General features: G+C 54.3%; 1 protein-coding gene across 2 annotated transcripts in view; it reads left to right on the top strand.

The window, feature by feature from the left end:
- SYNGR1 (synaptogyrin 1) overlaps positions 1–24,474 on the top strand; it is a 30,181-nt gene extending 5,707 nt beyond the window's left edge. Inside the window, exons 2-4 of one of the 2 annotated variants that reach the window (XM_040233268.1) lie at positions 14,831–15,068; positions 16,449–16,594; positions 20,664–24,474. In XM_040233268.1, coding sequence (XP_040089202.1) covers positions 14,831–15,068; positions 16,449–16,594; positions 20,664–20,885 — 606 coding nt within the window. In that variant the 3' untranslated portion in view covers positions 20,886–24,474. Of the gene's footprint in view, positions 1–14,830; positions 15,069–16,448; positions 16,595–17,895; positions 18,611–20,663 lie in introns of those variants that run through there. The other variant, XM_040233269.1, reaches the window with a different exon arrangement.
- The last annotated feature ends 2,158 nt before the right edge of the window (positions 24,475–26,632 follow it).

The raw sequence follows: 26,632 nt of genomic DNA, 5'->3' as shown, positions 1-26,632 counted from the left end.
GGAGAAAGAATGAAGACTGGGGGAGTGAGAGCGGAGAGAAGGAAAAGCCAGGCGGAGGGGGTGGGGAAGGGAAAGGGCAGATGGTAGAACTGGCATGGGAGTCGCGTTGGCACCTCCACCGGAAGAAGCAGCTGTCTGGTAGGAGGGGAGGCCAGGCTGGGCGTCAGGAGTGTCTGGGGCCCAAGGCCTGAGGCCACGTTCTGCGCCCACTCCGACCGTGACGGGTGGTGTGACTTGAGTAACAGGCCAAGATGGGGCCTCCGTTTCCCCATCTGTCAGATGGGAACAGGAGACAGGTTGGGCTGGTGAGTTCCCAGCCTTTCCACCCTCCAAGAACCCTCCTCTTGCTCCTAGCACATTGCAGGTGGGGAACTTTGAGACCAGTAAGTGTTTGAAGAAGCGATGTCAACCTCCCCCTGTCCCCCACCAATGCTTTGTGGGGGTCTGCAGAGCGGGCCTGGCCCTAGGGCCAGAAACGTGTGAGCTGGACAGTGTCAGCTGGAGCTGGCAGGGTGGCCCACGCCCTCCTAGTGTTTCTGGGGAAGCCCTCCCACCCAGGAGGGAATCGTGTTCACGCCCCCTCTGCTGGGGAAGATGCATGGGGGAGGGGCACCGCGGGGAAGGGGTGGCCTTTTGGCTGGGACAGTCCCAGGCTGTTTAGAAAGCAAGCGTCCAGGAGCCCCAACCTTCCCAGGCTCCTCAAACAGCTCAGGGTCCGGGGGTCAAGAGGACATGGTCTGTTCCCAGATCTCTGGCCCTCCTCTGAACACTCCCTGACCCCTTCCTTAAAATTGCAGGGTAACCTGGTCCTGCCCGGCCCTGCTTGCCCCAGCACAGGCCGCCTTCTTGGTGGGGACTACTCTTTGCTTCATGCCCTCCCTCCGCTGAGCCTGGAGATGGGACAGAGTCCTCCTGGCTCCTGAGGCTGCTTGCAGACCTTTCTCCCCCAGCTTGGAATCTCAGGCCAGCTCCGGACTAGCCACTGCCCTCACTGTTGCCCAGCCCCCGGGTCACTTCCCCTGTCCCTTGAAAATGCAGAGACTGCGCCGCGCCTGCCCGCCCGCCCCAGCACCGTCCTGCCTGCCTTCCTGGTCTCTGCAGCTCCCTGCTTCTGTGACCCTTCTCTCCGGCTGTCCTCCTTCCTCTCCACCTCAGCCACTCTCACCCGGCATACCCTGGTTCTGGCTGTCATTCTTGGTGAGAACTCAGGTGTCCGCCCCTCCCCTCCCCTCCCATCTTCCCAGCTCTCTCCCTCATGTCCTTGACCCAGGACCCTCCCGTGGTGCCCTGGCCCTCACCCCATCCTCTCTGTGCTCCTCTCCAGCTTGGGCTCCCGGGTGGTCTCACCCACCTGCTTTGGGCTCTAGCCTTCTTGCGTCGCTGCTGCGCTCACCTGGCAAAGTCCTGCTGGCATCCACCCTTGGCCTCCGCTCGCCCGCCCTCCCCCAGGCTCTCTCCCGTTCCGGTGGCCAGGCCAGCCTCGCAGGGTCCACCGGATCCCCCTTGTCACCTGCTCAAGGACTCGAGTTTCCTCTCTTCCTCCTTCCCTCCTTCCCCACTCTCGCCTCCATCCTCCACTCTGGCTCTCAGCTTACAAGCGCGTGTTCTTTCTACCCCCTCGCCCAGTCCTCTGGTTCTCCAGAAGGTTTGGCTGTGGTTGCTGTCCCGGTGTTCCTCGCTGGTTTTCTCTCACACGTGCGCCCCGTTCAGGCCCTTGCCCCCACCCCGCCACCTTGTCAAGATCGTCCGTGACCTTCAAGTGGCCAGATCCCACGGCCGATCATCATTAATGCCTCTCTCGGCCGCATCTGGCCCCGTGAGGGGTTTGTACGTCCTCCCGGTGGTTCCAGCAGCCGCAGGACTCTCACCTCCTCTTTAATGTGCCCGGTCTGTGCGAGGCTCACAGTCTAGCAGAGGGAAATGCAGCAGAGAAACCACTTAAGATCCGGAGGTGAGCGCAAGACCTAGAGTGAGGGGACGAGAAGACACTCAGGCCCGGGATGGGCTGGAGCGATGGGGCCAACCAGGCAGAGGGGGGATGTTCCAGGCAGAAGGAATGGCAGGGGTGGAGGTCGAGGCCGAGAGGTACCACGTGGTGATGTAAGTTCTGGGGGCAGGGACCGTGTCTATCAGGTCACAGTCACGTCCCCAGTACTAGACGGCGCCTGGCATTCCCGTCGGGGTTCACATGTAGGTGAATGAAGCTGGGAACTTCCCTGCCCCACCCTCCTTCCACCCACGTTCTCCATTCAAGTCTCCAGGCTTCAGGGCGAGTGGGTCTCAGTTTCCCCATGTTTAAGGGGGCTCCCTGCCCCACCGCGGTTGTGCAGCCACAGGAGCGGGAAGACGGGACGCCTTCGGATCAGCAGGCTGAATCTCAGTGCCTCAGGGACAGGGCCCCTGCCCAGCAAGTCCACTCCCACCCCCACCGCAGAGAGCACACATGGGAACAGCTTGCAGGAAGATTACGGCCTAATCTGCCGCAGGTCGCTTCCAAGGCTGCAGAGGGGGCGGCCGGGCCAGGGAGGAGAGAAGGGGGCCTGCCTGCCCCGCCTCGGCCCCGCGGCTCTGCACGAGGCTCTTGAGGAAGCCGAGTGCCCGCCCGGTGCCCGTCACGCGCCGCTGTGCTGGCTTAGGCCCTTCCCCTCACATGACTCCGGGGGAGGCAGGGCCCATTTCCAGGAAGGGAGCCTTTGCAGCCTGACTGGTCCCTCAGATGCCTGGCTGCCCCTTCATCCACCCTTCCCCTGGAGGCCCAGGAGGCAGAGATTTCACAGGGACGCTGGCAGGAAGGTGGTTCGGCTCTCAATGAGGGAGAGGACTTGGCAGCCTGTTGTTAGGGAGCGAGCTCCCCGTGGTCAGAGGTGTGTAAGCCAAGGTGCCAAGGAGAGAATACTCTTTCCACCCAAGTGCTGCCTGCAGCTCTGCCCGTCGTCCAGGCTTGCTGTTCACTCCCAACCCTCCCTCTGGGTCTGAGTTAGAGACATACACCCAACCACGGAAGCGATACATAAGAAAAAGAAAATACATAATGATGTTATCAAGAAAATAAATGGGTGTATTGGCAAATACTGGGAGTCAGGTCTAGAGGGCTTCTCTGAGGAAGTGGCTCTTATTGAGATTTGGATATTGAGAAGGAACCAGCAGGAACCAGCTTGCAAGACCTGGGGGACTCTAGGCATCCCAGACAAAGGAAACAGCTGTGCAAAGGACCTGAGGCAGGAATGAGCAGAGGAGCGAGCGAGAGGAGAATGGCAGGAAAGGAGGCCGAGCGGAAGGCAGGAACCCTGGGGGTTGTGGTGGGGACGGGGCTCTCTCCGTGGAGGTGTGGGATGCAGCAGGGGGTGACGTGATCTGGCTTAGGTCTAAAGAGAGCTGTCCAGCTGCGGTGAAGTGGATGGGGCAGGGGGCAGGAGTGGCGCACAAGGCCTGGGAAGCTGCTGTCATCGCCTGGCGACGGGACGGTGGCCTGGACAAGCGTGTGGGGCGTAGAGGAAGCAGAGTTGTTTGGGGAAGGCTGAAGAAATAGGCCCACGAGCCAGGTTGGATGGGGTTTGAGGACACGCCCACTCTGGGGTCTGAGCAGCAGTGTGCAGACGGATAAGGGGCTAGAGGTCGCTGAAGACTGGGAGAGACCAGAGATGAGACCAGAGGCCCAAGTAGGGGGACCTTGGGAATCCATCTTAGGGACTGGACTTTTTGCTCAGCCCAGGAGGGACTGAAGGCCTCCCTGGTAGTTGGGTTGGTAAAGAATCCGCCTGCAATGCAGGAGACCCCGGTTCGATTGCTGGGTCCAGAAGATTCCCTGGAGGAGGGTATGGCAATCCACTCCAGTGTTCTTGCCTGGAGAACCCCCGTGAACAGAGGAGCCTGGCAGACTACAGTCCATAGCGTCACACAGAGTCAGACAGGACTGAGCGACTAAGCACGGCACGGGAGGGACTGATGAGAGTTGTGGGGTGGTGAGTGCCCCCTGGCGGCCATCTGGAGCTGGCTTGGAGGAGGCTGGAGAGGTGGCGGCCTGGGTCAGGCAGCAACATTGCGGCCTGGGAGTGGAACATTGCGGCCTGGGAGTGGACAGCAGCCCAGACCGAGAAGTGGAGAGCCAGCAAGCAGGTCAGCTGGCTGCCTTGCAATGTGAGGCTAGGACCAGGGACTCTTCCCAGCCGCCCAATTTGGGAGCAGACGTCCCTGTACAGGGTGAGGCAGAAGATGCCATCCAGAAATAGCAAAGCTGGTGGGCAGTATAGGCTCCCGACCTCATCTCTCCATAGTTTATGGGGAAAGACTCAGCAGGTGCCTAAAGGTGTTTAAAGCCAGCCCTCTGGGAAGTTCCTGGCAAACAGCAGTGACCTCTGCCCCCACCTCCCCCTGCCACCCCCCCCCCCCGCCCACCCCACCAGCTGGGCCAACTCTCCCTGGAGCCCAAGTTAGCCTTATGCCCGGCAGTGGGCCAGGCCCAGGCTGCCAGCTCCGTGTGCAGACGTGGAGAAAAGTGGGCCAGGCCCCTCCTGCACTGTGGGTGGAGACAGGCGCGGGATAGCAACTGTCACTCCTGGGGCTCACCTGCTTCTGGAGTTTGGGGTCTGGAATTCACTTCCTCATGGGGAGGCAGCTGAAGGTTAAGGGTTGGCTCACATCCTGGGATGGGGCTAGCAGGGGCACTGAGCCTGGGAGACCTGGTGCCACACTGACCTGCTCCGGGTGGGCTGGCCATGGGCAGGCCAAAGTCTAGAGAAGCTTCAGCTTCCCTCTCTGTGAAATGGGCTGAGTAAACCTGCTTTGGGGGGGGGGGGGGGGGGCGGTGTTTTCTTGCTGCTGTTTGTTTATTGAAGTGTAGTTGATTTACAATGTTGTGTTAGTTTCTGGTGTGCGGCGGAGTGATTCGGTTTTACATATATGTTTATGGATTTTTTCAGATTCTCTTCCATTACATTATTACAAGATATTGAATATGGTTCCCTGTGCTATCCTGTAGGACTTGATCTATTTTATATACTGAGGTGTGCATCTCCTAATGTGTCGGGGGGTGTTTTTAGGTTTGTTTTTTTCCTTAGAGGTTTCGATGGGGATTAAATAAGATGATTTTCGTCGAGCACTCCCAGTGGATGCAGGGCCCCTGTGGAGGCTGTGGGTTGGCTCAGGGGCTCAGTGGGGGACAGACCCATAGATGCCTCCCAAGCAGGAGTATGTCCAGGGTCAGGGTCGGGGAGGGTGGCTAGGAAAGAGGGTGTCCCAGAGGGCGGCTGCAAGTTGCCACCTCCCAGCAGGGTCTCAAAGGGTGTGAAGGAGTTCTTTCCTATTTGAAAGATGGAAAAGGTGGGGAAGGGCGTTCTGGGAGGTGGGAACTGCTGGGGCAAAATGATCAGACAGCCTGTGGCTTTGCCCACACTGGCCCTCTGGGATGGCTCAATTGCGGGCTGGGAGAGGAAGAGATGTGAGGCCAGGCAGGGTCTGGCAGTTCTGGAGTCTCTGTCTCTGTGTGTCTGAATCCAGGAGCCTGAGATGCTGAGGTCCCTGCCAATTTATTTTTCTGAGTTTGGCATAGCTCTGCTCTAAATGCCATCTGGAATCTGGGTTTTCTTTTTTTTTAGACACAGGATTGGATTATAAAGATGGTGGGAAAAAAACAGCGTCTTGGCCCGGTTTACTTTGGTGCTTTTTTTAAAAAAAACATTTTCTTTAGTGCAAGGGAAGGATGTTGTTTTTCCTGTGCCTGCCAGTAACCAGGGGCCCCCCGAGGCCCCCGCCCGCATTTTCTCTTGTTTCCCAGCTGCTGGTTCTGCCTCCGCAGACCTGTCTCCAGTCCCTGCAGCAGATCTGCTCTTTGGGGTGAGCGTCTCCCTCCCATGCCTTTGCGGCTGTGGCCGGCATCAAATTTCATTTGGGTTTCATTTCCGGTTCTCTGGTGGCTGCCCTGTGTACACATTGCCGTCCCCGTAGATCCGGCCTCAGCAGGTTACCCCAGAGGATGCCCGACACAGGGCACCAGCCTTGGATTCAGAGAGACCCGGGTTTGAGTCTGCATCCACCCCAACCAGCCATGTGACCTGGGCAGGCCCCCGGGACGCAGGTAGAATGAGAATAAGGACAGGGACCTCGCGGAGTCAAGAGCATGTGCTTCAGTCCCATCGTGGGTCTGGAGGAATCCCTGTTCCTCCTCTGACTGTGGAACAGAAACCTGAGGCTGGGGCCTGCTTTTAGTGGGGGCTTCCTCCCACCCTCCCTGATCCTGACCCTTCACACACTCCTGCTTGGGATTCATCTGTGGGCCTGGCCCCCACTGAGATCCTGAGCAGCCCACTGAGTCAGGCGGGGAGACTGCGGCTAAACAGGAGTTCACCTGGGCTCAGAATGTCTGTAGGGAGTGTGGGCAGACTGCAGGGGCCTGCTTGTGTGTTCATAGCCATACTTCTTCCCTTCCTGGAGCCTCAGTTTCTTGACCAGCAGACTCTCAGCCTGGCCCGGGGAGGCTCCCTGTCCTGGCCCAGCCCTGCAGCCGGGGGACCTGGCATGACCCCCCACGTCCCCCTCCCCTCCCAGCAGTGGGCCTCTGTCTGCAGGTTCTGGTGACGTTCCCTCCACAGGACAGTCCCCTCCCACCCCTTCACCCCATCCCTTGACCCACACCAGCCCTGCCCCCTCATCTCTCACCTGGTCCCGCTGGTCCCCCTGCTTTTACCTTTGACCCATAGTCTTTTCTCCACCTCTCTGGGGTGATGCTTTTTAAAACCTAAGTCAGATCAAGTCACTCCCCTTCTCCTGAACTCCGCCTTTGAAGCCCTGGGTGACCTCACCTTGCTCATTCCCCTCAGCCATACTGTGTCCCTCTTCAACCACCAGACTCATTCCTGCCCCAGGGCCTTTGCACTTTCAGCTGCTTCTCCATGGAGCGTCTCTCCCAGATATCTCCATGGCCTTACATTCCTGCAGACAGGCGTCTGTTCAGAGCTCACTGGGTGACCCCCGTTCACCCAGTCTGTCTCCTCCTGTCCCGCTTGATGCTCCTTTAGGCTCCTTCTTGACTCAGCTCAGAAATCACTGCTCAGGGCTCTCTCTCTGATCGCTGCCACTTCCCTCCCATGAGTCACGGCCTGCATTATCTACTCCACTTGTTTAGGGTCAGTCTGGCACCTTTTGGATGCTCCAGGTAACAGGTCACTCCGGGTCACAGGCTGATCCTTGCATGCGGGACCTCACTCATTGCTCACAAAACGTCAGTGGTTTAGGTACTGTTATTGCCCCACTGTGCAGACTTGGAAACCGAGACTCAGAGAGGTTAAGTGACCAGCCTGAGGTCACCTGCTAGACAAGGGGCCAGGCAGATTCAGCACCCAGGCTAATGTGACCCAGGCTCTTGCCCGCTTGCTCCTGTCCCTCCAGAGCTGGTCAGCTCCTGACAGCTGTGTCTCCACGGAGGTGGTCACCCCTGGACGCCCCCTCTCAGCCCAACGTGAGGCACCAAGAAGCCTGTGACCTGTGATGAATGCCTTCCTGATGCCGCGTCTGTGGAGAAGAGGGCGGGGAGCTCTGAAGGACAGGCGGCTGGGAGCTGGCCCGAGGCCCCCTCCTTCCGCTCTGCCTGTGGCTCCTCCAGGCCCCTCGGAGGCTGTTTTGATCTTGCTTCGTCCCCTCTTGGGGACACGTCCTCGCCAGCACTTTCCTCTGGCCTCCCTGAGGACGCCCTGCTCCTCTCCCCAAAGAGGGCTTGTCTTAATGGTTCCTCCTCTGCGGTTGCCAAAGCCCAGACTTCCGCCAATCTGCTCCCCTCCCCCCACAACCTCCTCGAAGGCTGCTTTGTGGGGGCCCACCCTTGTTCCAGCCCCCAGGAGCATGTCTGTCAGGAAGTGTCCAGGGCCTCTGGAGAAGGCAGTTAACCCTACGAAGTTCCGGCCGCTCTGCTCCAGGTACTCGCTGATGTCGTTCTCCCATCAGCCCTGGAGGGAAGGTTAATTTTTACAGAGGACCAAGCTGAGGCTCAGAGAGGTTATGTATGTCATTAGCTGGAGGCCACACAGCATGAGGAGCAGGCTTGGGATTTAAATCCATCCGGTCTGTGTGACTCCTCATGTCTGAAGTCTCTCTCTAATCAAGAGGCTTTTAAGACCCCGGTTCGATTCCTGGGTCGGGAAGATCCACTGGAGAAGGGATAGGCTACCCACTCCAGTATCCTCAAGCTTCTCCTGTGGCTCAGCTGGTGAGGAATCCGCCTGCAATGCAGGAGACCTGGGCTCAATCCTTGGGTTGGGAAGATCCCCTGGAGAAGAACCCACTCCAGTATTCTGGCCTGGAGAATTCCATGGACTGTATAGTCCGTGGAGTTGCAGAGTCAGACATGACTGAGCGACTTTCACTGTCTTTCCATTTTGCTGGATCGGTGGTGTCTAGTGACCGAATCTGAAGACAGGGCCTCAGATTCCTGACCTGGCGCTTTCCTGGTAGGAGACTTAGACTGATCTCGGTCACAGTCCAAGGGGCTGTGCGAGTGGTGGACCCTGGAGCTGTGCAGTGCACGGCCCAGGCAGCCGGCTGTCAGAGCCCGCCTTCAGCTCGCGTTGGTGTCTGCCTTGCTCCTCTGGGCTGTGTCAGTAGCCCAGGGATCCGTCTGACAACCGCTTTGAAGTCAGGACTTCCTGCTTCTCCCCTCCTGTGACCCCGAACGCCAGACCTGCCACTCTGGCCCCACAGCCTGCTTTCCTGCTGATCCCCTGGGTCTCTGGAAATAAAGGGTCGCCCCTCCTTTAGGGGTCTACCTCCTGAGGCCGAGCCAGCTCGGTCAGGTGGAAGAGGGCCTAGGGCTGAGACTGAGGGGAACTGGGCTCCGATTCAGCCTGTACTCCCGACAGCAGTGTCACCTTCTCTTCCGGAACCTCAGTTTTCCTGCTCTGTAATTTGGGGGCAGTAGGGATCGCCCTCACTGTTCCATGGGGTGATTGTGAAGACCAGAGCCTATGACTGGGCAGAGCTTTGAGCCCGGACGCCTCCACAGGCCTGGGGTTGTGGTGACGTGTACTTTCCCAAGTCAGGATTGGCAGACGTGTGGCTCACGGGCCGCCACTGCCCACTTCAGTGCCCGTGGCTGAACCAGGACACAGCCTATCAATCCTTTCTTTTTTTTTTTTTGAATTGCAGAAAAAAATTGACATTACCCACAATGAGCCATTTCAGAGTATACAGTTCAGTGACCTTCAGTGCGTTCAGTGTTGTACAACTGCTGCCTGTCTAGTTTTGAAACTCTTCCATTACCCCCATAAAGTACCCCCATGCCCGTTAAGTAGTCACTCCCCATTCTCCACTTCCCCAGCCGCTGGTGATCTCTGGTCTGTTTGCCATGGTTTGCCTGTTAAGGGTATAATACATAAAAGAAATCATAATACTGACCTTTCACGTCTGGCTTCTTTCGCTTCTTTCTTCATCAGTTTCAAGGTCCCTCTAGTTGTATCAGAACTCTGCCCCTTTTAGTGGCCGAATAATATTCCGCTGTATGGATGTGCCACAGCTTGCTTCACCACTCATCTGGTAGTGGATATTTGGGTCAGAATCCTTAACACACAGTGTCATGAACCAGTGATCTCCAAACTTTAGATCATGCTCTCCTTTAGGGAAAAAATTTTGAGTCAGTCCTCCCATGAAGTGTGAGTGAATCTGAAACCCATGCACTTATGGTCAGTTAGCCTATGACAAAGGAGGCAAGAATATACAGTGGAGAAAAAGCAGTCTCTTCAATACGTGATGCTGGGGAAACTGGACAGCTACACATAAACGAATGAAATCAGAGCATTCTTTCACACCATATACAAAAACAGACTCACAATAGATTAAAGACCTAAATGTGAGACCAGAAAACATAAAACCCATAGAGGAAAATATAAGCAGAACACTCTTTGACATAAATCCTAGCAATATTTTGAGGGGATTTATCTCCTAAAGCAAAGGAAATAAAAGTGAAAATAAACAAATGAGACCTAATTAAACTTGAAAGCTTTTGCACAACAAAGTGAAAGTCGCTCAGTCGTGTCCGACTCTGCGACCCCATGGACTGTACAGTCCATGGAATTATAAACAAAACAAAAAGACAGCCCCACTGAATGGGAGAAAATATTTGCAATTGATAAGGCTGATAAGGGGTTAATACCCAGCATAGGTAAACAGCTATTACAACTCAACACACACACACACACAAAATCCTGTAAAAAAAAAAAAAAAAAAAAAACGCTGATTAAAAAATGGGCAGAAGATCTGAATAGACATTTCCCCAAAGAGGACATGCAGATGGCCAACAGGCACATAAAAAGATGCTTAGCATCACTAATCACCAGGGAAATGCAAATCAAAACCACAATGAGGTATCACCTCACATCAGTCAGAATAGTTATCATCAAAAAGAACACAAATAGCAAATGTTGCTGAGGATGTGAAGAAAAGGGAATCCTCATACACCTTTGATGGGAATGTAAATTGGTGCAGCTACTGTGGAAAACAGTACGGAGGTGTCTCAAAAAACTAAAAATGGAAGTACTGTATGACCCAGCAGTTCCACTCCTGGGCATATATCTGAGAAAACCAAAAACACTGACTTGAAAAGATACATGCACCCCAAGGTTCATAGCAGCATCATTTACAGCTGCCAAGAAATGGAAGCAACCTAAAGTGTCCATCAACAGATGAATGGATAGGAACTTTCCTGGTGGTCCAGTGGCTAATTCTATATTGCCAATGCAGGGGACCAGGGTTCAATCCCTGGTCATGGAACTGGATCCCACATGCTGCACTAAGAGTTTGCATGCCACAGTGAAGATCCCACGTACCACAACTAAGACCCCCATGCAGCCAAATAAATAAAAATAAATATACTTAAAAAAAAAACAGATAAATGGATAAAGAAGATGTGGTATATATATGCAATGGCATACTCAGTTCAGTTCAGTCACTCAGTTGTGTCTGACTCTTTGCAACCCCATGAACTACAGCACACCAGGCTTCCCTGTCCATCACCAACTCCTGGAGCCTGCTCAAACTCATGTCTGTCAAGTTGGTGATGCCATCCAACCATCTCATCCTCTGTTGTCCCCTTCTCAGGCTGCCTTCAATCTTTCCCAGTATCAGAGTCTCTTCCAAGGAGTCAGTTCTTCGGATCAGGTGGCCAAAGTATTGGAGTTCAGTGTCAGTCCTTCCAATGAATACTCAGGACTGATTTCCTTTAGGATGGGTTGGTTGGATCTCCTTGAAATCCAAGGGACTCTCAAGAGTCTTCTGCAACACCACAGTTCAAAAGCATCAGTTCTTCGGCACTCAGCTTTCTTTATAGTCCAACTCTCACATCTGTACATGACTACTCGAAAAACCATAGCTTTGTCTAGACAGACCTTTGTTGGCAAAGGTCTCTGCTTTTTAATATGCTGTCTAGGTTGGTCATAGCTTTTCTTCCAAGGAGCAAGCGCCTTTTAATTTCATGGCTGTGGTCACCATCTGCAGTGATTTTGGAGCCCCCCAAAATAAAGTCTGTCACTATTTCCATTGTTTCCCCATCTATTTGCCATGAAGTGATGGGACCAGATGCCATGATCTTAGTTTTCTGAATGTTGAGTTTTAACCCAACTGTTTCACTCTCCTCTTTCACTTTCATCAAGAGGCACTTTAGTTCCTCTTCCTTTTCTGCCATAGGGTGGTGTCATCTGCGTATCTGAGGTGATTGATAGTTCTCCTGGCAATCTTGATTCCAGTTTGTGCTTCATCCAGCCTGGCATTTCTCATGACATACTCTGCATATAAGTTAAATAAGCAGAGTGACAATATACAGCCTTGACATACTCCTTTCCCAATTTGGAACCAGTCTATTGTTCCATGTCCAGTTCTTACTTTTGCTTCTTGACCTGCAGACAGATTTCTTAGGAGGCAGGTCAGGTGGTCTGGTGTTCCTATTTCTTTAAGAATTTTCCACAGTTGTGACCCACACAGTCAGAGGCTTTGGCGTAGTCAATAAAGCAGAAGTAGGTATTTTTCTGGAATTCTCTTGCTTTTTTGATGATCCAGCGCACGTTGGCAATTTGATCTCTGGTTCCTCTGCCTTTTCTAAATCTGTCTTGGAATGGAATACTACTCAGTCATAAAAAAGAAGGAAAATTTGCCATTTGCGGCAAAATGAATGGCCTTGGAGGGTATTATGCTAAGTGAAATAAGTCAGATAGAGACAAATACTGTGTATCAGTTATATATGGAGTCTAAAAAGTGCAACAAACTAGTAAATACAACAAAGAAGCAGATTTACAGATATAGAAGATAATTGTGGTTACCAGCAGGGAGGGGCAATATAGGGTTTGGGGATTAAGAGGTACAAACTGTTATGTATAAAATAAGCTACAAGGATTTATTGTACATCGTGGAGACTATAGCCAATATTGTATAATAACTATAAATAGAGTATAACCTTTAAAAACTGAATCACAAGTATATATTATATACTTGTAACTTATATAATTATACTTCAATTAAAAAATGTAGATTTGTTTTATATATATATTACTACTACACTGATATATCTAGTATGTTATAAAATCCATGTGTAGACATCTTAAAAATACAATTAAAAAAATGATGCTTCTCATATTTTTTCTCACACCTGCCATGGAGTCTCTACCCATCCAAGGTGTTAGCTAAGGACAAAAATGTATCTGGTTCACACTGAAATTATAGTTCCTCATTGTGGAAAAATTGGAAAGCAAAGTGAAGTGGGAAATGGGCAATTAAAATCCTCTGCATTAAAATGGATAATGAACAAAGACGTACTTTATAGCACAGGGAACTCTGTTATGTGACGACCTGGATAGGAGGGGAGTTTGGGGGAGAATGGATACATGTGTATGTGTGGCTGAGTCCCTTTGCTGTCCACCTGAAACTATCACAACTCTGTTAATCAGCGGTGTGCTTAGTTGCTCAGTTGCCTCTTCGCAACCCCCTGGACTGTAGCCCACCAGACTCCTCTGTCCGTGGAATTCTCCAGGCAAGAAGACTGGAGTGGGTTGCCATTTCCTTCTCTAGAGGATCTTCCCAACCCAGGGATCGAACCTACATCTCCTTTGTCTCCTGCATTGCAGGCAGATTCTTAACCCGGTGAGCCATCGGCGAAGCTTAATCAGCTATGCTTCAATATGAAATAAAAAGTAAAAAAAAAGTCCTATGCAGCTGCACCTCAGGTTCACTGCAGGCCACATCTGAGGCTCTGTCTTCCTGTCTTGTGTTTGTCCATTGACTGTTTCATCCTCAGAGTTTCAGGGGAGGTGAGAGGCAGGAGGAAGAAGCATAGACTTCAGAATCAGGTCGCTGGGTTTGAAGCCAGCTCTGCCGCGTCCCAGCTGTGTGACTCTGGGCACATAAACTGACACCTTCACCTTCCCTGTCTCATCTGCAAAACCCCAGCGATACTGATTGTATTCGTTAGCTGTTTCTGCGCCACAGCACACCCCCAAATGTAATGACTTAAAACAGGCAATGTTCGGGGACTTCCCTAGTGGTCCAGGGGTTAAGACTCCGTCTTCCAATGCAGAGGACGCTGGTTCAATCCCTGGTTAGGAAACAGATCCCACATGTGGTGCAGCAATTAAGCCCACACACCAAAACTAGAGAGAAGCCTGCACGCGGTAACCAAGATCCTGCAGTAACCAAGATCCTGCACGCTGCAACTAAGCCTTGATGCAGCCAAATAAGTAAAGCACACGTTAAAAACAACAACAAAAGCGCCTGTATTCTCTCAGTTTCCATGGCCAGGAGCCTGCTTAGTGAGGTGCCACTGCCTCGCACATAGAGATGTTGGCCAGGGCTGTGGTCTCATCTGAAGGCTGAGGGTAGCTCTGCCGTCAGGCTCACTTACATGGCGCTGGCAGGCCTCATTCCTTGTGGGCCGAGTTCCCTGTTGGCTGTTGCCTGGAGACTTCCCTCAGTTCCACATCCGTATGTTTCTTCATAAGGCAGCTCCAAACCTGGCAGCCGCTTCCCTCAGAGTGAGCAAGGAGGGGCCGGAGAGGATGAGCTTGACCGAGGCCGGGTCTTTGTAATCTTCTCACACAAGTGACATCCATAGTCTGTTTTGTTGAGAAGCAACTTGCTAGGCTCAGCCCTCAGTCAAGGGGAAGGAGATAGCACAAGGATGTAGATACCAGGAGGTAGGGTCAGGAGGGACCACCCCTGCTGGCAGCCAACTCAGCTGAAATAGACCCGTCTTGGAGATTGTTGGGAGCGTTAAAGGAGGTAACGCCTGTTACGCTTGGGGTCCTGCAGGTTGCCCTGTAATTGACAAGGTTGTAACTGGTGTATTTGTTCCTTTGTCATTCTTTCTGCTTGTCAGTGCCTGGGCATCAGGGAAGGGTGGGACCAAAGACAGGGCCTGAAACCCCAGAACAGCCTGTCATTCCACAGAACCCATGATGGGGCTGGCTCATGCCAGAATCAGCCAGGGGTTTGCAGGCGTGGCAGTTCACCACCTGGAGGGCTGAGACTGCTTCTTCTGGGAGGCTGGGTCCAGTCCTAGAGGAACCTTGGTGTCAGGGCCCAGGAAGGCCTCTTAGCACCTGACTGGAAGGGGAGTGGGGCCACATCTGTGGTTGGGGGGGCGGGTCCTCGGTGCCTCCAGCTGGAGAAGGAAGTGATTGACCCCACCTGTGCTCTGTGACCCCAAGCAAGTTTCCCTCCCTCTCTGGGCCTCCCCCTCTGACCTGCGTGCCACACCTCGGCCCTGTGACTGTTTGGGATGAAGAGGGCTCACAGAGGGGCAGGCAGCCCCTAGGAGGGGCCTGCCCGGGTCTCACGGCCACCCCCACCCCTCCCGTCGCCACAGGTGTTCTCCATCGTGGTGTTCGGCTCCATCGTGAATGAGGGCTACCTCAACAGCCCCTCGGAAAGCGAGGAGTTCTGTATCTACAACCGCAACCCCAACGCCTGCGGCTACGGCGTGACCGTGGGCGTGCTTGCCTTCCTCACCTGCCTGCTTTACCTGGCCCTGGACGTGTACTTCCCCCAGATAAGCAGCGTCAAGGACCGGAAGAAGGCCGTCCTGTCCGACATCGGCGTCTCGGGTGAGCCCCACCCCAGTGGGTACTGTGCCCCCTCCCGCCGCCAGCAGCACAGAGTCTGCCGGGGGCTCTCCTGACCGCGGTCCTGCTCAGCCTCACACACACCTGGGAGGTGGCTGCCACCCTTCTGCCCATTTTCCAGATGGGGAAACCGAGGTGCAGGTGGTTGCAAAGGGACAGACTTGGGGTCACAAGGCTGGCAGCAGGGTTGTGTAGGACCAGGGCGGGGCCCTAGACCCCAAGACAGCTCACAGCTCATGGCAGAGTAGGAACACAATATCCGGAGGGGGTTCCTCTGCTTGCACTGGCCTCCTCTGGCCCCTCTCCCTGGTGGAGCCCTGTGAGTACTAAGCTGAGTGATGGCCGAAGGCCCTGCACACATTAGGTGCCCTGGGAGGGTCAGGACTTGGGGCTGGGGAGCTGCCCTTGCCCTTCAGAAGCGGCTTTGGCAGAGGTGCCCTGGCCTCTGTCTCAGTGAGTCTGAGAGGCTGGAGGAGGCTTGGGCTTGGTGTCCCTGGCCTGGGGCTCTTGAGTCTCTGTCTGGGGCCCCTCCAGCCACTTCCAGGACTCTCAGGATGTGCCTGGTCTGCAGGCAGTGAGGCCTGGGGCCCCTTTGATTTGAAGGTACAGATATGCCGCGAGTGGTTCTCAAATTGTGCTCCACAGAGCCCCAGGGCTCCCCAGTAGTGCCTCTGGGAGGGGCTGGGCTCTAGATGCCAGCCCTTGGGCACGCATGCTCTTCATCCAGAGCAGCTTTGGGCCTCTCTAGGTAGACTGTGGGCATCCAGAGAGGAACTTGTCCCCACAAGGCTCCCACCCCTAAAACTCCCAGACCTGGACTCTCAGAGGAACCCTCAGCCACCTCAAGGCTCCGTGGGACTGTAAATAGACGTGTCCCCTCGTCCTCCCCGGTCCAGTTCTCTGGGAGGCTGCAGCCAGGTTGGGGGTGGGCTCAGGTGGCCGCCCCTCACAGAAGAGCTGCAGGCCTCAGGCTGGACCATGGGTCAGTCAGGGATTAAGCCGGGAAGCCTGTGCTGGCTGAGCTTAGAGCAGCGCGGCCGAGGCTCACTGACTTTTCTCTGTCTCTCCCTCTCTCCATCCCTCCCTTTCTCACTGCCTGCCCCTCCCTGACTCTGGTCTGGGCCTGGCCGCCTCCTTCCCCGGGGTCTCTCTCCTGCTCCGGGTCTGGCCGGCCTCTCTGTTCTCACTTGTGCTTCCCCGCGCTCCCCGCACTCTGACCCCCCCACCTCCTCTCCCTCTGTGGATGGGGAGCGTGGGAGACGCACCCTTGAACCTTCCCGGTTCCTCGTTTTTTTTTCCGTCTCCTCCTCCCCACCCGCCCTCTCCGCCCACGTGGGCTGCCTGGTCCTGTGCCCACCCCAGCCTTCTGGGCCTTCCTCTGGTTCGTGGGCTTCTGCTTCCTGGCCAATCAGTGGCAGGTCTCCGAGCCCAAGGACAACCCGCTGAACGAGGGGACGGACGCGGCCCGGGCCGCCATCGCCTTCTCCTTCTTCTCCATCTTCACGTGGGTGAGTATACCGTCCAGCCATCCCACACCTGCCCGCCCCAGCCAGACTTCTGGGCCTTTGAGCACAGCCAGGGTCTCTGTTCTGCTTCCCGCCTCAATGCACACAGCGGGGCTGTTCCCTGAGGAGGGAGACCACTGCCCTTTGCCAGCCAGGACGGTCGGGGGTGATAGCAGACCCTGGCTCTGGTGCAGGGCACCCTTCCTGTGGAAACAGCTTCCCCTCCTAACCACTCTGGTCATTGGGTGGTAGTTATTTACTGTTCCCTTTTACAGACGAGAAGGTTGAGGCCTAGATGGGAAGATAAGGCTTTGAGGTTCAAGGCTGAGAAAGAGCAGAGGCTGAAAGTCAGGAGACCTGGGTTGAATCTTGGGGCTTCTCCTAATTTTCTGGGCCTCTGCCTTCCTGTCTGTAAAATGGGGAGATTGGGTTTGCAGTGGGCTGTGTCACAAACACAGGTGTCCATCTGGCAGGCAGAATGAGAGAAGGCGTGAGTGGACCGGGCAGCAGGTGTACAGCATCCTGAAAGGGCACCCTCTACCCAGGCCCTGTTCTGAGCAGGAATGGGGACCCACAGAGGCCAGGGCTTCTGGTTTTCCCAAGGAGGCCAGGAATCTGAACTTCTATGTGGATTCTGATCTTTGTGTGTTAAAAATACATGTATATTTGACCTCCACATATATATGTAGGTCAAAAAAAGCATGTCTCTGGGCACCCCTGGCCAGAGGTCACCCCCTTTGTGGATTTTGGATCTGATGGTCTCGCGCGCCGGTCGGCATGGCAGCGTGACTGTCCCCTCCTCCCACTGGCTCCCTGTCCTCTCAACATGTTTTTTCTTCTCCCATCTCCCTCCTGCAGATGTCTCGGGTCATGTAGGCTCACTTTCCCCTTCCCAAGGGTTCTCCCTTCCCTTCCCACATCCCCCTCCCGTCCAGGCCTTCGAGCTGTCCTCGGCCTTCTGCAAGCGCCCCCCCTCCCCCCGCCCGGCGCTGTATATAGGCACCGGCGCCGGCCACTCCTGTGAGACTGTGCTGCAGCCAGCCTTCCCTGTTCCCCTCCTGGGCCCATCCTGGCCAGATTTCTTCTTTTTGTGGACACCTAGACATCCTTTTCCCCTGGGGCGGGGCTTGCAGAGGAGGAGTGAGTGAGTGGTCACCGGGACTTCCAGGGGCGGAGTCTGAATGGCTGACTGACAGGTGCCGACCTGCGCCCTGAAGCCTGCGCCCTGAAGCCAACCCCCTGATGGCGCCTCTGCCTGCCCCTTCTTCTTCCGCACCGGCCTCACCCCTGCTCTCTCCTGGCAGAGCCTGACCGCAGCCTTGGCCGTGCGGAGATTCAAGGACCTTACCTTCCAGGAGGAATACAACACGCTGTTTCCTGCCTCGGCATAGCCGTAGGCCTGCACAGCTTCCAGAAGCAGGAAGCCCTAAGTATATGCCCAGTGGCAAGGTTGAAGGGCAGCCCACTGCCTGGACCAGCCAAGATGCCAGGGTGTGCAGGGTAGCGGAAGGCTGGCTAGAGGGGCCAGTTAAGGCTCACCACTTCCTCATCACCTCCTTTGTTGATTCTTCATGTGTCTGTTCATTCAGTAAACATTTATTGAGCAACTGTTCTGTGCCTAGTGATGAATCACAGGTGGTTCCTGGCCCCAGGATGGGGATGGGAAGATAGACAAACAGAAATCTCTCTCAAATGCATTGCCACAAGCTGGAGGTGGCTCCATAAGGGCTGAGAGCCCCTCCCACAGCTGCAATACGAAGGCCAATTTTACAGTCCCAGTGGAGGCTGGCTGCCAGAAGGGGCCTGGCCCAGCACAGCAGGGGGCTCCTGTCTGACTCTGCTCTCGTGCGCTGTGGGACCCTGGGCAGAGCCACGCACCACTCTGTGCCTCAGTCTGCCTCCCTGGATTGAGGAGTGATAATGAACCAACCTCTCAGGGCTATTGTGCAGATGAAACGAAGGTTGGCACAGGGCTTGGCACAGAGATGCTCAATAAATGTCAGTTCTTTTGTTCATTCATTCATTCTCTCCAAGGAGTCAGGGACACCTTCATAACTTCTCCTTTGGGAGTGATTCCTGTGTGGTGAATCCCCGATCTTCCAAAGGACCTTGGCCTCCAGTCCTGCACAGGTTCGCTCCTTGTGGCCCTCAGCTGCCCTGGAACACAGACTGGCCCCCGGGGCAAAGCCCTGTGTAGTGGAGATGCCGCAGAGAGTGCGCCTGCTCTGAAGAAGCAGAGCCAGGTGGACCACTAGGTCCCTGGGCTCTGAACAGAACTCCCAGCTTCACCTCTGCCCCCAGGCCCAGCAGGGGCCCACACCCCCTCCACGGTTCCTGTCTGTGGCTCTTTGAACTGGATGGCTCAGAGAGTCCTTAACTTAGCTGGGGTGAAGGAGTGACTGCACAGATAGCACTAGCTGCCTGTAGCCAGAGTCCTGCCCTGGAAGGGTCTGCAAAGGTCATCGGCTCCAGGCCTCTGCCTCCGTGCAGGACAGCAGTAGAGCCAGGGAGCTCGGGAGGACCATGTCTGCAGAAATTCCTCTCAGGAACTCATTCATCCATTCCCTTTGTGCTCTTGTGGACTCGCTGATGGCTCAAGGGGGCTGAAGACGTGGTCTCTACCCTGGGTGGGGGAGGGGCTTTCCACCTCCCTTCCCCAGGCTCCTGCATCTGGGCACCCTGTAGCCAGGACCTCATACCAACATCATGGAAAATACAAAAGGGCCGCTCCTGATTTCCTCAGCCCACCTCCTTGAGGTCTGGTCTGCCTTTTCCAGGCCCCTGGCACTTTGCCCCTGCCTCTCACCTGTTGGCCCTCTTAGGTTCCTGGTTGACTTAGTGCCTTGTCAACTGGCTGACCAAAAGGAAGGAGATGGGGAGGGCCCTGGCCTAGGAAGGGGCAGAACCTCTGTGTTCAGATCTGGCTTCTGGCACTGACTCTGCCATGAGGCCCCCTTTTATAGGCCTCAGTCTTCCTGGCCCCCAAACAGAAGTATGTAGAACATAAGCATTTTCCCATCACAGGCAGATGACCTTGGTTGGGAAGACCTCTGGAGAAGGCTTTCAGCATAAACCTGTAAACACTGTCTTTTAATGACAGGTTTAATTTATTCCCTAGCTTGGTGTGATCAGTTTCATTGTCCTTAATAATAATGTAATTGCTTTCACTTAAAAAGGGTTTCCCACTTATGTGTATATGCTGTAGACAAGTCTTTCCCAACTGAGTTCTATGTAGAAAGGGCTTTAGTGGTCAGATAAGTGGTTGCTTGCTTGGGGATCCCAGCATACATGAAATAATCAGAGCTCTGATGACTCCTGTGGTCCTCTGTTTAACTCAGTTTCCCAAACTTATTTGATTAAGCATTTCAGTTAGAATTAGGTTCAGTAGCAAATGACAGAAATCACAAATGACAGTGGTCTAAGAAAAGTCTAAGTCTGGGAAGATAGTCCAGGGCTGGCATAAGTGACTCCAGAAGTCGTTAGTGACTGAGGCCTCTTCCAGCCTTACAGTTTGGCTCATGGACCTCATGGTCCATTATGGCAGCTACAGTGCCAGCTCTCACATCTGCATTCCAGGCATCAAGTCAAAGGGTGAGAAGGGAACTTGGGGTTGACCCATTGGCTAGAGCTTAGTGATATGGCTATGCCTAGCTGCAAGAGGGACAGAATAACTTTTAGGAGAGGCCAACATTTATCTGTCCCACCAAGAAATTTTTTTCTCCATCCCATCTAACATCCTAAGAACACAGTTGGAGAAGGATATTATGGGGCTTAGGCCATTTTAACACTCCAGAGTGGAGACTCTAGAAATTTTTTTTGCCCTCAGTAACCTTTGGCATTAGGGGTCATCAGGCAGGTGATCTCCAAACTTCTTATTGGCTGGACAGTGTGGTTCTGGGCTGGCTTCTGAGGACAGCTTTCCTCCATCCCCCCTCAAGCGTGTTTTGAGGATATTTAACCCTCTTCTGTCCGTGTCCTGTGGACTAACCTCTACTAACCCAGTGCTCTTGTCTGTCTCTCCCCTAACCACCCCCTCCCGCCTGTCCTTGTCCCTGCCAACCCCCGTCCCCAGGCGGGCCAGGCTGTGCTGGCCTTCCAGAGGTACCAGATTGGCGCCGACTCGGCCCTCTTCTCCCAGGACTACATGGACCCCAGCCAGGACTCCAGCATGCCTTACGCCCCCTACGTGGAGCCCAGCACCGGGCCAGAGCCCACCAGCATGGGCGGCACCTACCAGCAGCCAGCCAGCGCCTTCGAGCCCGAGCCCCAGGGCTACCAGTCGCAGGGCTACTGAGCCACAGGGACCACCTGCCCCCCGCCTGCCCCTGAGCCACCCCAGCTACCCCCTGCCCCCTCCCTCCACACCCAGCCCCCCTGCTCCCTCCCTGGCTGCCCTGCCCGGCACCTCCAGGTGGTTCCACTGAGGTCCAGGGCTGCTCGGGTAGGCGGGGCAGTGAGGTGCTGGGGGTGTCCACATGTGTGTGCAGGTGTGCGGCGCCCTGGGGGTTGCGTTCATTCCTTATGTCTGTGAGCCTTCATTGAGCACCTACTGTATGTCAGGCCTGTGCTTGGCACGAGTGCTAAGACAGATGGTCCCCGGAGACGAGGAAGAGGGGATGTGGAGGAGGCCCTGCTCTTAACCAGAGGTAGGAATGGAGAGAATCTTCCACCGGGAGGATGCTGGGAAGGTTTGACTGCAGAGTGTGAGTACCCGCAGGACACTGGGGGCTGTCATCTGCTAGGAGTGACACCCCTGCCCTGCTCGGAGTGTTGGGCCATCTCCATTTTATGCTTGAGGAGACAGGCCTGGCGAGGTCAGGGTCACTCAGGCAGCCAGTGATAGAGGTGGGGCCACCACAGGCTGCCCGACTACAGAGCATCTTCTGTCCCCCAGGGTCCCCACCATCTCCCATCCCCGAGCCCGGAGCTCCGCCGCTCAGTGCTACAGTCCCTCTGGGAGGCCTTGGGGACCTCAGCCCATGAGACACCCTGATTCTGCTGCAAGCCAGGGGCCTGCTCTGCCCCGACTGTTCCGCCCAGCGGGACAGCCCTGCCTCCAGGCCCCTCTCCCCACATCCCGCTGGCCTCTCCCCTGGCTGCCTTCCCAGGCAAGAGAGCCGAGCGGGCCGGCCTGGCTCCCACGTACCACTCCGAGCTGGGTGCATCCTCCCAGGAGCTCCAGCAGGCCTTCACGGCTTCCCGACGGATTGACCACTGTCCCTGACTCTAGGAGTGGCGCGCTAAGTCCCTGCCTGGGGCTGGGTGGACAAGGAGGCCTGGAGGGGGAGTTCCCGGCCCAAGATCACAGTGAGTGAGTGGCAGAGCTGGGCTTGCTACCTGAGCTACTTCGTCCCAACCACCCAGCAGGTGCCCCCTTCCCTGCCCCCGTGACCTCCCAGGAAACAGAACTGATCTGGGACACTGTGTCATCTTTCCTTCATCTGGGGTCAGCTGGGGGCCGAGGGGCGGGGACGGCCAAGCCAAGGCCTTCCAGAAGGCCTGCCAAGTGACTGGGCTCCCTGTGGGAAGACAGGGCTCTAGACCCAGCTTGGCCTACGCCTGGAAGCTGCTGCTGTGGGACAGACTGTCCCCAAGATGGGTGGCAAGAGCCCCTCGGGCGTGGAAGTCTGGGGGAGGCCGCAGGCCAGGGGAGAGGGTGGCAGGTGTCCCCCGAGGCACGGGGAGGGTGAGGAGGGACTCTGGATAAAGCAGGCTCTACACTGAGCCTTATGGGGTGGGCAGGCCTTGAAGCGGGGAGACTGTGGGGACAAGGCCCACCGGCCAGTGCCTCAGGGAACGGGGCAGCAGGATTGTGGGTGGGTACCGTGCTGGGTAGTTCCCGCCACCAGCCCCCACGAGAACCCTACGAGGCAGGTCATAGCCACTCACTTTCCTGTTGACTCAGCAGTGATGGGGCATTCGTGGCAGGAACGCAAAGGGTGGGGTGTCTGCCCTCGAGGAGCTGACTGTCCTCAGAGATGAGTGTTAAACCAACTGCTGGACCCTGGGTCTCTTATGGGGGCCAGGTGCTGTGTGAGTACAGCTGTATGGACTACAGGTCCCCACGGAGGGGCCCGGAGGACGGCAGGTGTTAGCATGCCAGTGAGGGAAGGAGCAGGAATTTCCTTGGCAGAGAAGCAGCATCCTTGCCCCCACTTAGCAGAAGGAGAAACTGAGGCTCAGCACGCGAGTGAGTTGGCAGTGGAGCATGGATCAGGTCTGATCAAGTCCTCCCAAGGGGCAGCGGTGAGAGGAGAGGACCCCAGACAGCCGGGTGACAGCTGCTTGTTGGGGACTTCAACTTTCCACATCTGGGAAAAGGGCTCCCCCAGGGTGGCCCAGGTCAGGACAGGCTGGGACTCTGGTGTCCTCCAAGTTGAGCAGTGGAGCCTGCACTAGACCAAAGGTTTGCAAAGCAGGTCAGGGTGCAGGTGGATGTGGTCTGTTTCTGGCAGAGAGAAGTTTGGTGTCCACACAGGATGCTATGAGAAGTCCTCCCCCTCGTCCCCTCCCTGCCAAAACCCTCCCTTGCTGGGGAGACCCCAGGGTGCTGCCTGTCTGTTCCCCTGGGCACTGACCAGCTGCTGGTGATGCTGGGTGAGAGAGCAAGGTGCTGGGTGAGAGAGCAAGGTACTGGGTATTTATTACAGAGTCTCCCTGCCACCCCAGATTGGTAAGGTTTACCAGACCCCCTGCCAGGAATGGGGGTGCTGAATCATTTCACTCAGCATTCCCCACTAGTCCTGGGGTGCTGCCCAGGCAGGACCCCATCCGTGGTCAGGCTGTGCCCTGGTGGGTGAGAAAGAGAGGACCAGAGATGTGGAGCGCAGGACTTAATTGAGACCCAGGGCTCCTGACTCTCCTTCTGACTGGTTGGTGGGGAAGTCTTGCTGCTTCTGTTGGCTAAGGACAATCCCCTGGAGACCTCAAGCCTGGAGCCAGTGCTCACAGGTCAGTGACACCCCCTTTCCCTCCCTGCTGCCCCCCCCCCCGCCTTCCCCCTGCTTCTGAGCCTTTCCTTGGAGAAGGGTACCCCTGCAGTCTGACCTCACTGAGTTTGGACCCCCTCCTCCCATCGAGTACAAGAGAGGGTCAAGGAAATCTGGGTTCCACACCAGTTTAGAGCTTCGAGGACCCTTACAGGGGCGAAGTCTGGGCCAGGAAGACAGTGACTTGTCCACGGATGAGCACAGAGCTAGAGGCTCCGGGTCCAGGTCTGCAGCCTCCGATCGTGCAGTCGCAGGTTGTCTGCCTGGATGTGGCTCGTGCCACTCCTGGGGGTGTGACTGTTGGGGCTAGCTCAGAGGGTCCCAGCATCTGCTCCCCACTCCAGCCTTCCCAGACTGTTGGGGGTCCCAGGCTTCCCCCATGTAACCAAGACCCGCTCCCCCCGTACTACCCCTTGGGAGCCCCCAATCTTGGCCCAAGACCCCTTTGATTCTCTATGGAGCACAAAGGGGGAGCACCCCTCCTAACAAAAGTTTGTAGGAGGATGGACGTGTCCACCCATCTCCTGGCGCTGTCTCTCAATGTGACACTCCCCGTCCCCAGGTGCCCACAGCCCTTGTCTGGGTGCCCCCGCCTTGCCCGCAGCGTTACTGCCTGTGTATAGTATAAATATATATATTTTCTATATATAAGATATATAATATAAGGCTCCACAAATATATCTGTGTGTGTGTGCGTGTGCGCAGTGAATGGCGGTCCCCATCCTGGGCCCCCACTCTGGACTCCCCCACCACCTGGTTAAGTCTCTCAAGAGTGAATCCAGTGGCCCCGTGGCACCCTCCTCTATGACATCTGTCCATTTGTGGTGAACCAAGTGAAGGTGGTGACTTCTGGTGACATAGTAATAAAGTGAAGACTCAAAACCCACCAGCGGATGCAGAGCGTCTTGGTGTTTTTTTTTGTTCTTCGTGAGTGTGGCTTGGCATTTCCCTATCGCCTCTGTCTCCCCTGACCTGGAACATGCTTTATTGTTCATTATTGTTTAGTTAAAATGTAAAATCATTACAGTTGAAGCCAGTACCCCCCAACTTGACTTGTGCACACGCACACACACCCCATCGCCAAATCGTAGCCTGGTCCCTTCTAGAGGCAGCCAAGATGAGGAGTGTGACCTCATTCCTTCCAGACCATTCCCATGCGCTTATGTACACACATGTTTGCAGGACACTGTTTTTAAAGTTAGCTGCCCTGAGCTGTTTTAATACTTAAACAGATCCTGTAAAGTGCCAGACTCTGTACTGGCCTTAGGAGTTCAACAGTGAACCAGGTAGACAGTCCCTGACCTCACAGAGGTGGCCTTCCAGCAGGGGAGATAGATGTTAAACCAACAGGCAAGCAAAAATCTCAACTGCGTGAGTGCTGAGTGTCAGAGATGCAGTTTAGACCTGAGCCCCTCTGAGCAGACGACCCTTAACCTGAAGCAGACCCCTGGGACATGGTGGGACTGGGCTCCAACCCTTTGGGTTTGGCTAGACCCTGGGCCTCACTGCAACAGCCTTTCCCCTCAGTCTTCCAAGATTTATAAACGATGAGATGGTTGGATAGCATCACTGTCTCAGTGAACATGAGTTTGAGCAAACTCTGGGAGACAGTGAAGGACAGGGAAGCCTGGTGGGCTACAGTCCATGGGCTCACAGAGAGTTGGACACGACCGAGCAGCTGAACGGCGGCAGTAGTCACATTGTTTTCCATTTGCACTTTCTGTCCTTGAATCTCTATTCAGGCATTCCCTCCACCCTGCAGTGACCAAAGCACTTACCACATATGTTACCTGTCAAAAGACTTCAAAAATTGACAATGAAGGACTCAGATCTGCCATCTGGGGTGGGGGTGGGGGAGTGATTCAAAACACTATGTCTTGGGTCAAGAAGATGGGTCCCCAAAAGGGCTGAACGGGACATCCCAGTGGAGACTGCCAGCTTTCCAAGATGACCAGCCCTCCACACTGATGTGGGTTTTCAAAAAGTCATCATATGATGGCCATTCACTGGACTGGAGGGAAGTCTGTAAAAGCCTGAAAGGCTTGTCACAGTCAGGACAATTGGGGGAAATGCGAAAATGCTTTAAAAAAATATTACTAGTTTTGAGAATCAGGGCCACTATATAATTTTCAAAGCCCAGTTCAAAATTAAGTGCACAGCCTCTTTGAAAAGCAATAAAAGGGACTTCCCTGGTGGTCCAGTGGCTTAGACTGTGCACTCCCAATGCAGGGGGTCCGGGTTCAATCCCCAGTCAGGGAAATAGATCCCACATGCTGCAACTAAGACCCGGCACAGCCAAAAAAAAGCAATAAAAAACCAGTACAGTTAAAGGTACTAGAATATAAAGATTTTTCCTTTCAAAATATTTTATTACTTATACATAAGGGGTAATAGGGATACATGAGTAACTCTATAAACCTAAAATTGCAAAGCAAATTTTCATTGTCATAAAGTTATATAATACAATACACCTTGTTAATATGATATCTGACTATTAAACATTTTTGACTCACTTTTTTGCAAATTCATTTACCAAAACACATACTTTTGCCAGTATCATTTCAATTGAAATAATGGAAAGCTATGACAATCATTCCTGGCTAATTCAAGATCACAATTTTTAATAATTTTTAATTTTGAGAATTTTAATTTCTGCTGCTGCAACTGTTGCTGGAGTTGTTAATATTTCATAGGCTGTCACATTAAGAGAAATTTCTAATAAACTTTCAAAATATAAGTTGAAGCACATATACAGATAATGATTCTTGTGGAACCACTTTCTAAAAAGATTTAACTCTTCATGCAAATCAATTTCATGTAAGTCTGACTTGTAATTTTAAATGTAAATTTATACAGTGACATTTTAATGTTTTCCCCAACATTTTCTGTAACTTACGGAAGTTGTATAAGAAACTGAGAGTGACTTCATGATTTGTATATAATTTTAATCATCTGTTTATACATTTGCTTGCTCTACCTTCAGTTACAAGGAAAAATTAATTTAAAAAATACCTTCCTCACTAATAATGCAACTTCACTTGAAAATGGAATT

The sequence above is a fragment of the Oryx dammah genome, unplaced genomic scaffold, assembly GCF_014754425.2.
Source record: "Oryx dammah isolate SB20612 unplaced genomic scaffold, SCBI_Odam_1.1 HiC_scaffold_29, whole genome shotgun sequence".
In the NCBI taxonomy this organism is placed as follows: Eukaryota; Metazoa; Chordata; class Mammalia; order Artiodactyla; family Bovidae; genus Oryx; species Oryx dammah.
Note: the sequence above shows the minus strand (reverse complement) of the source record. Positions and strands in the feature narration are given on the sequence as shown.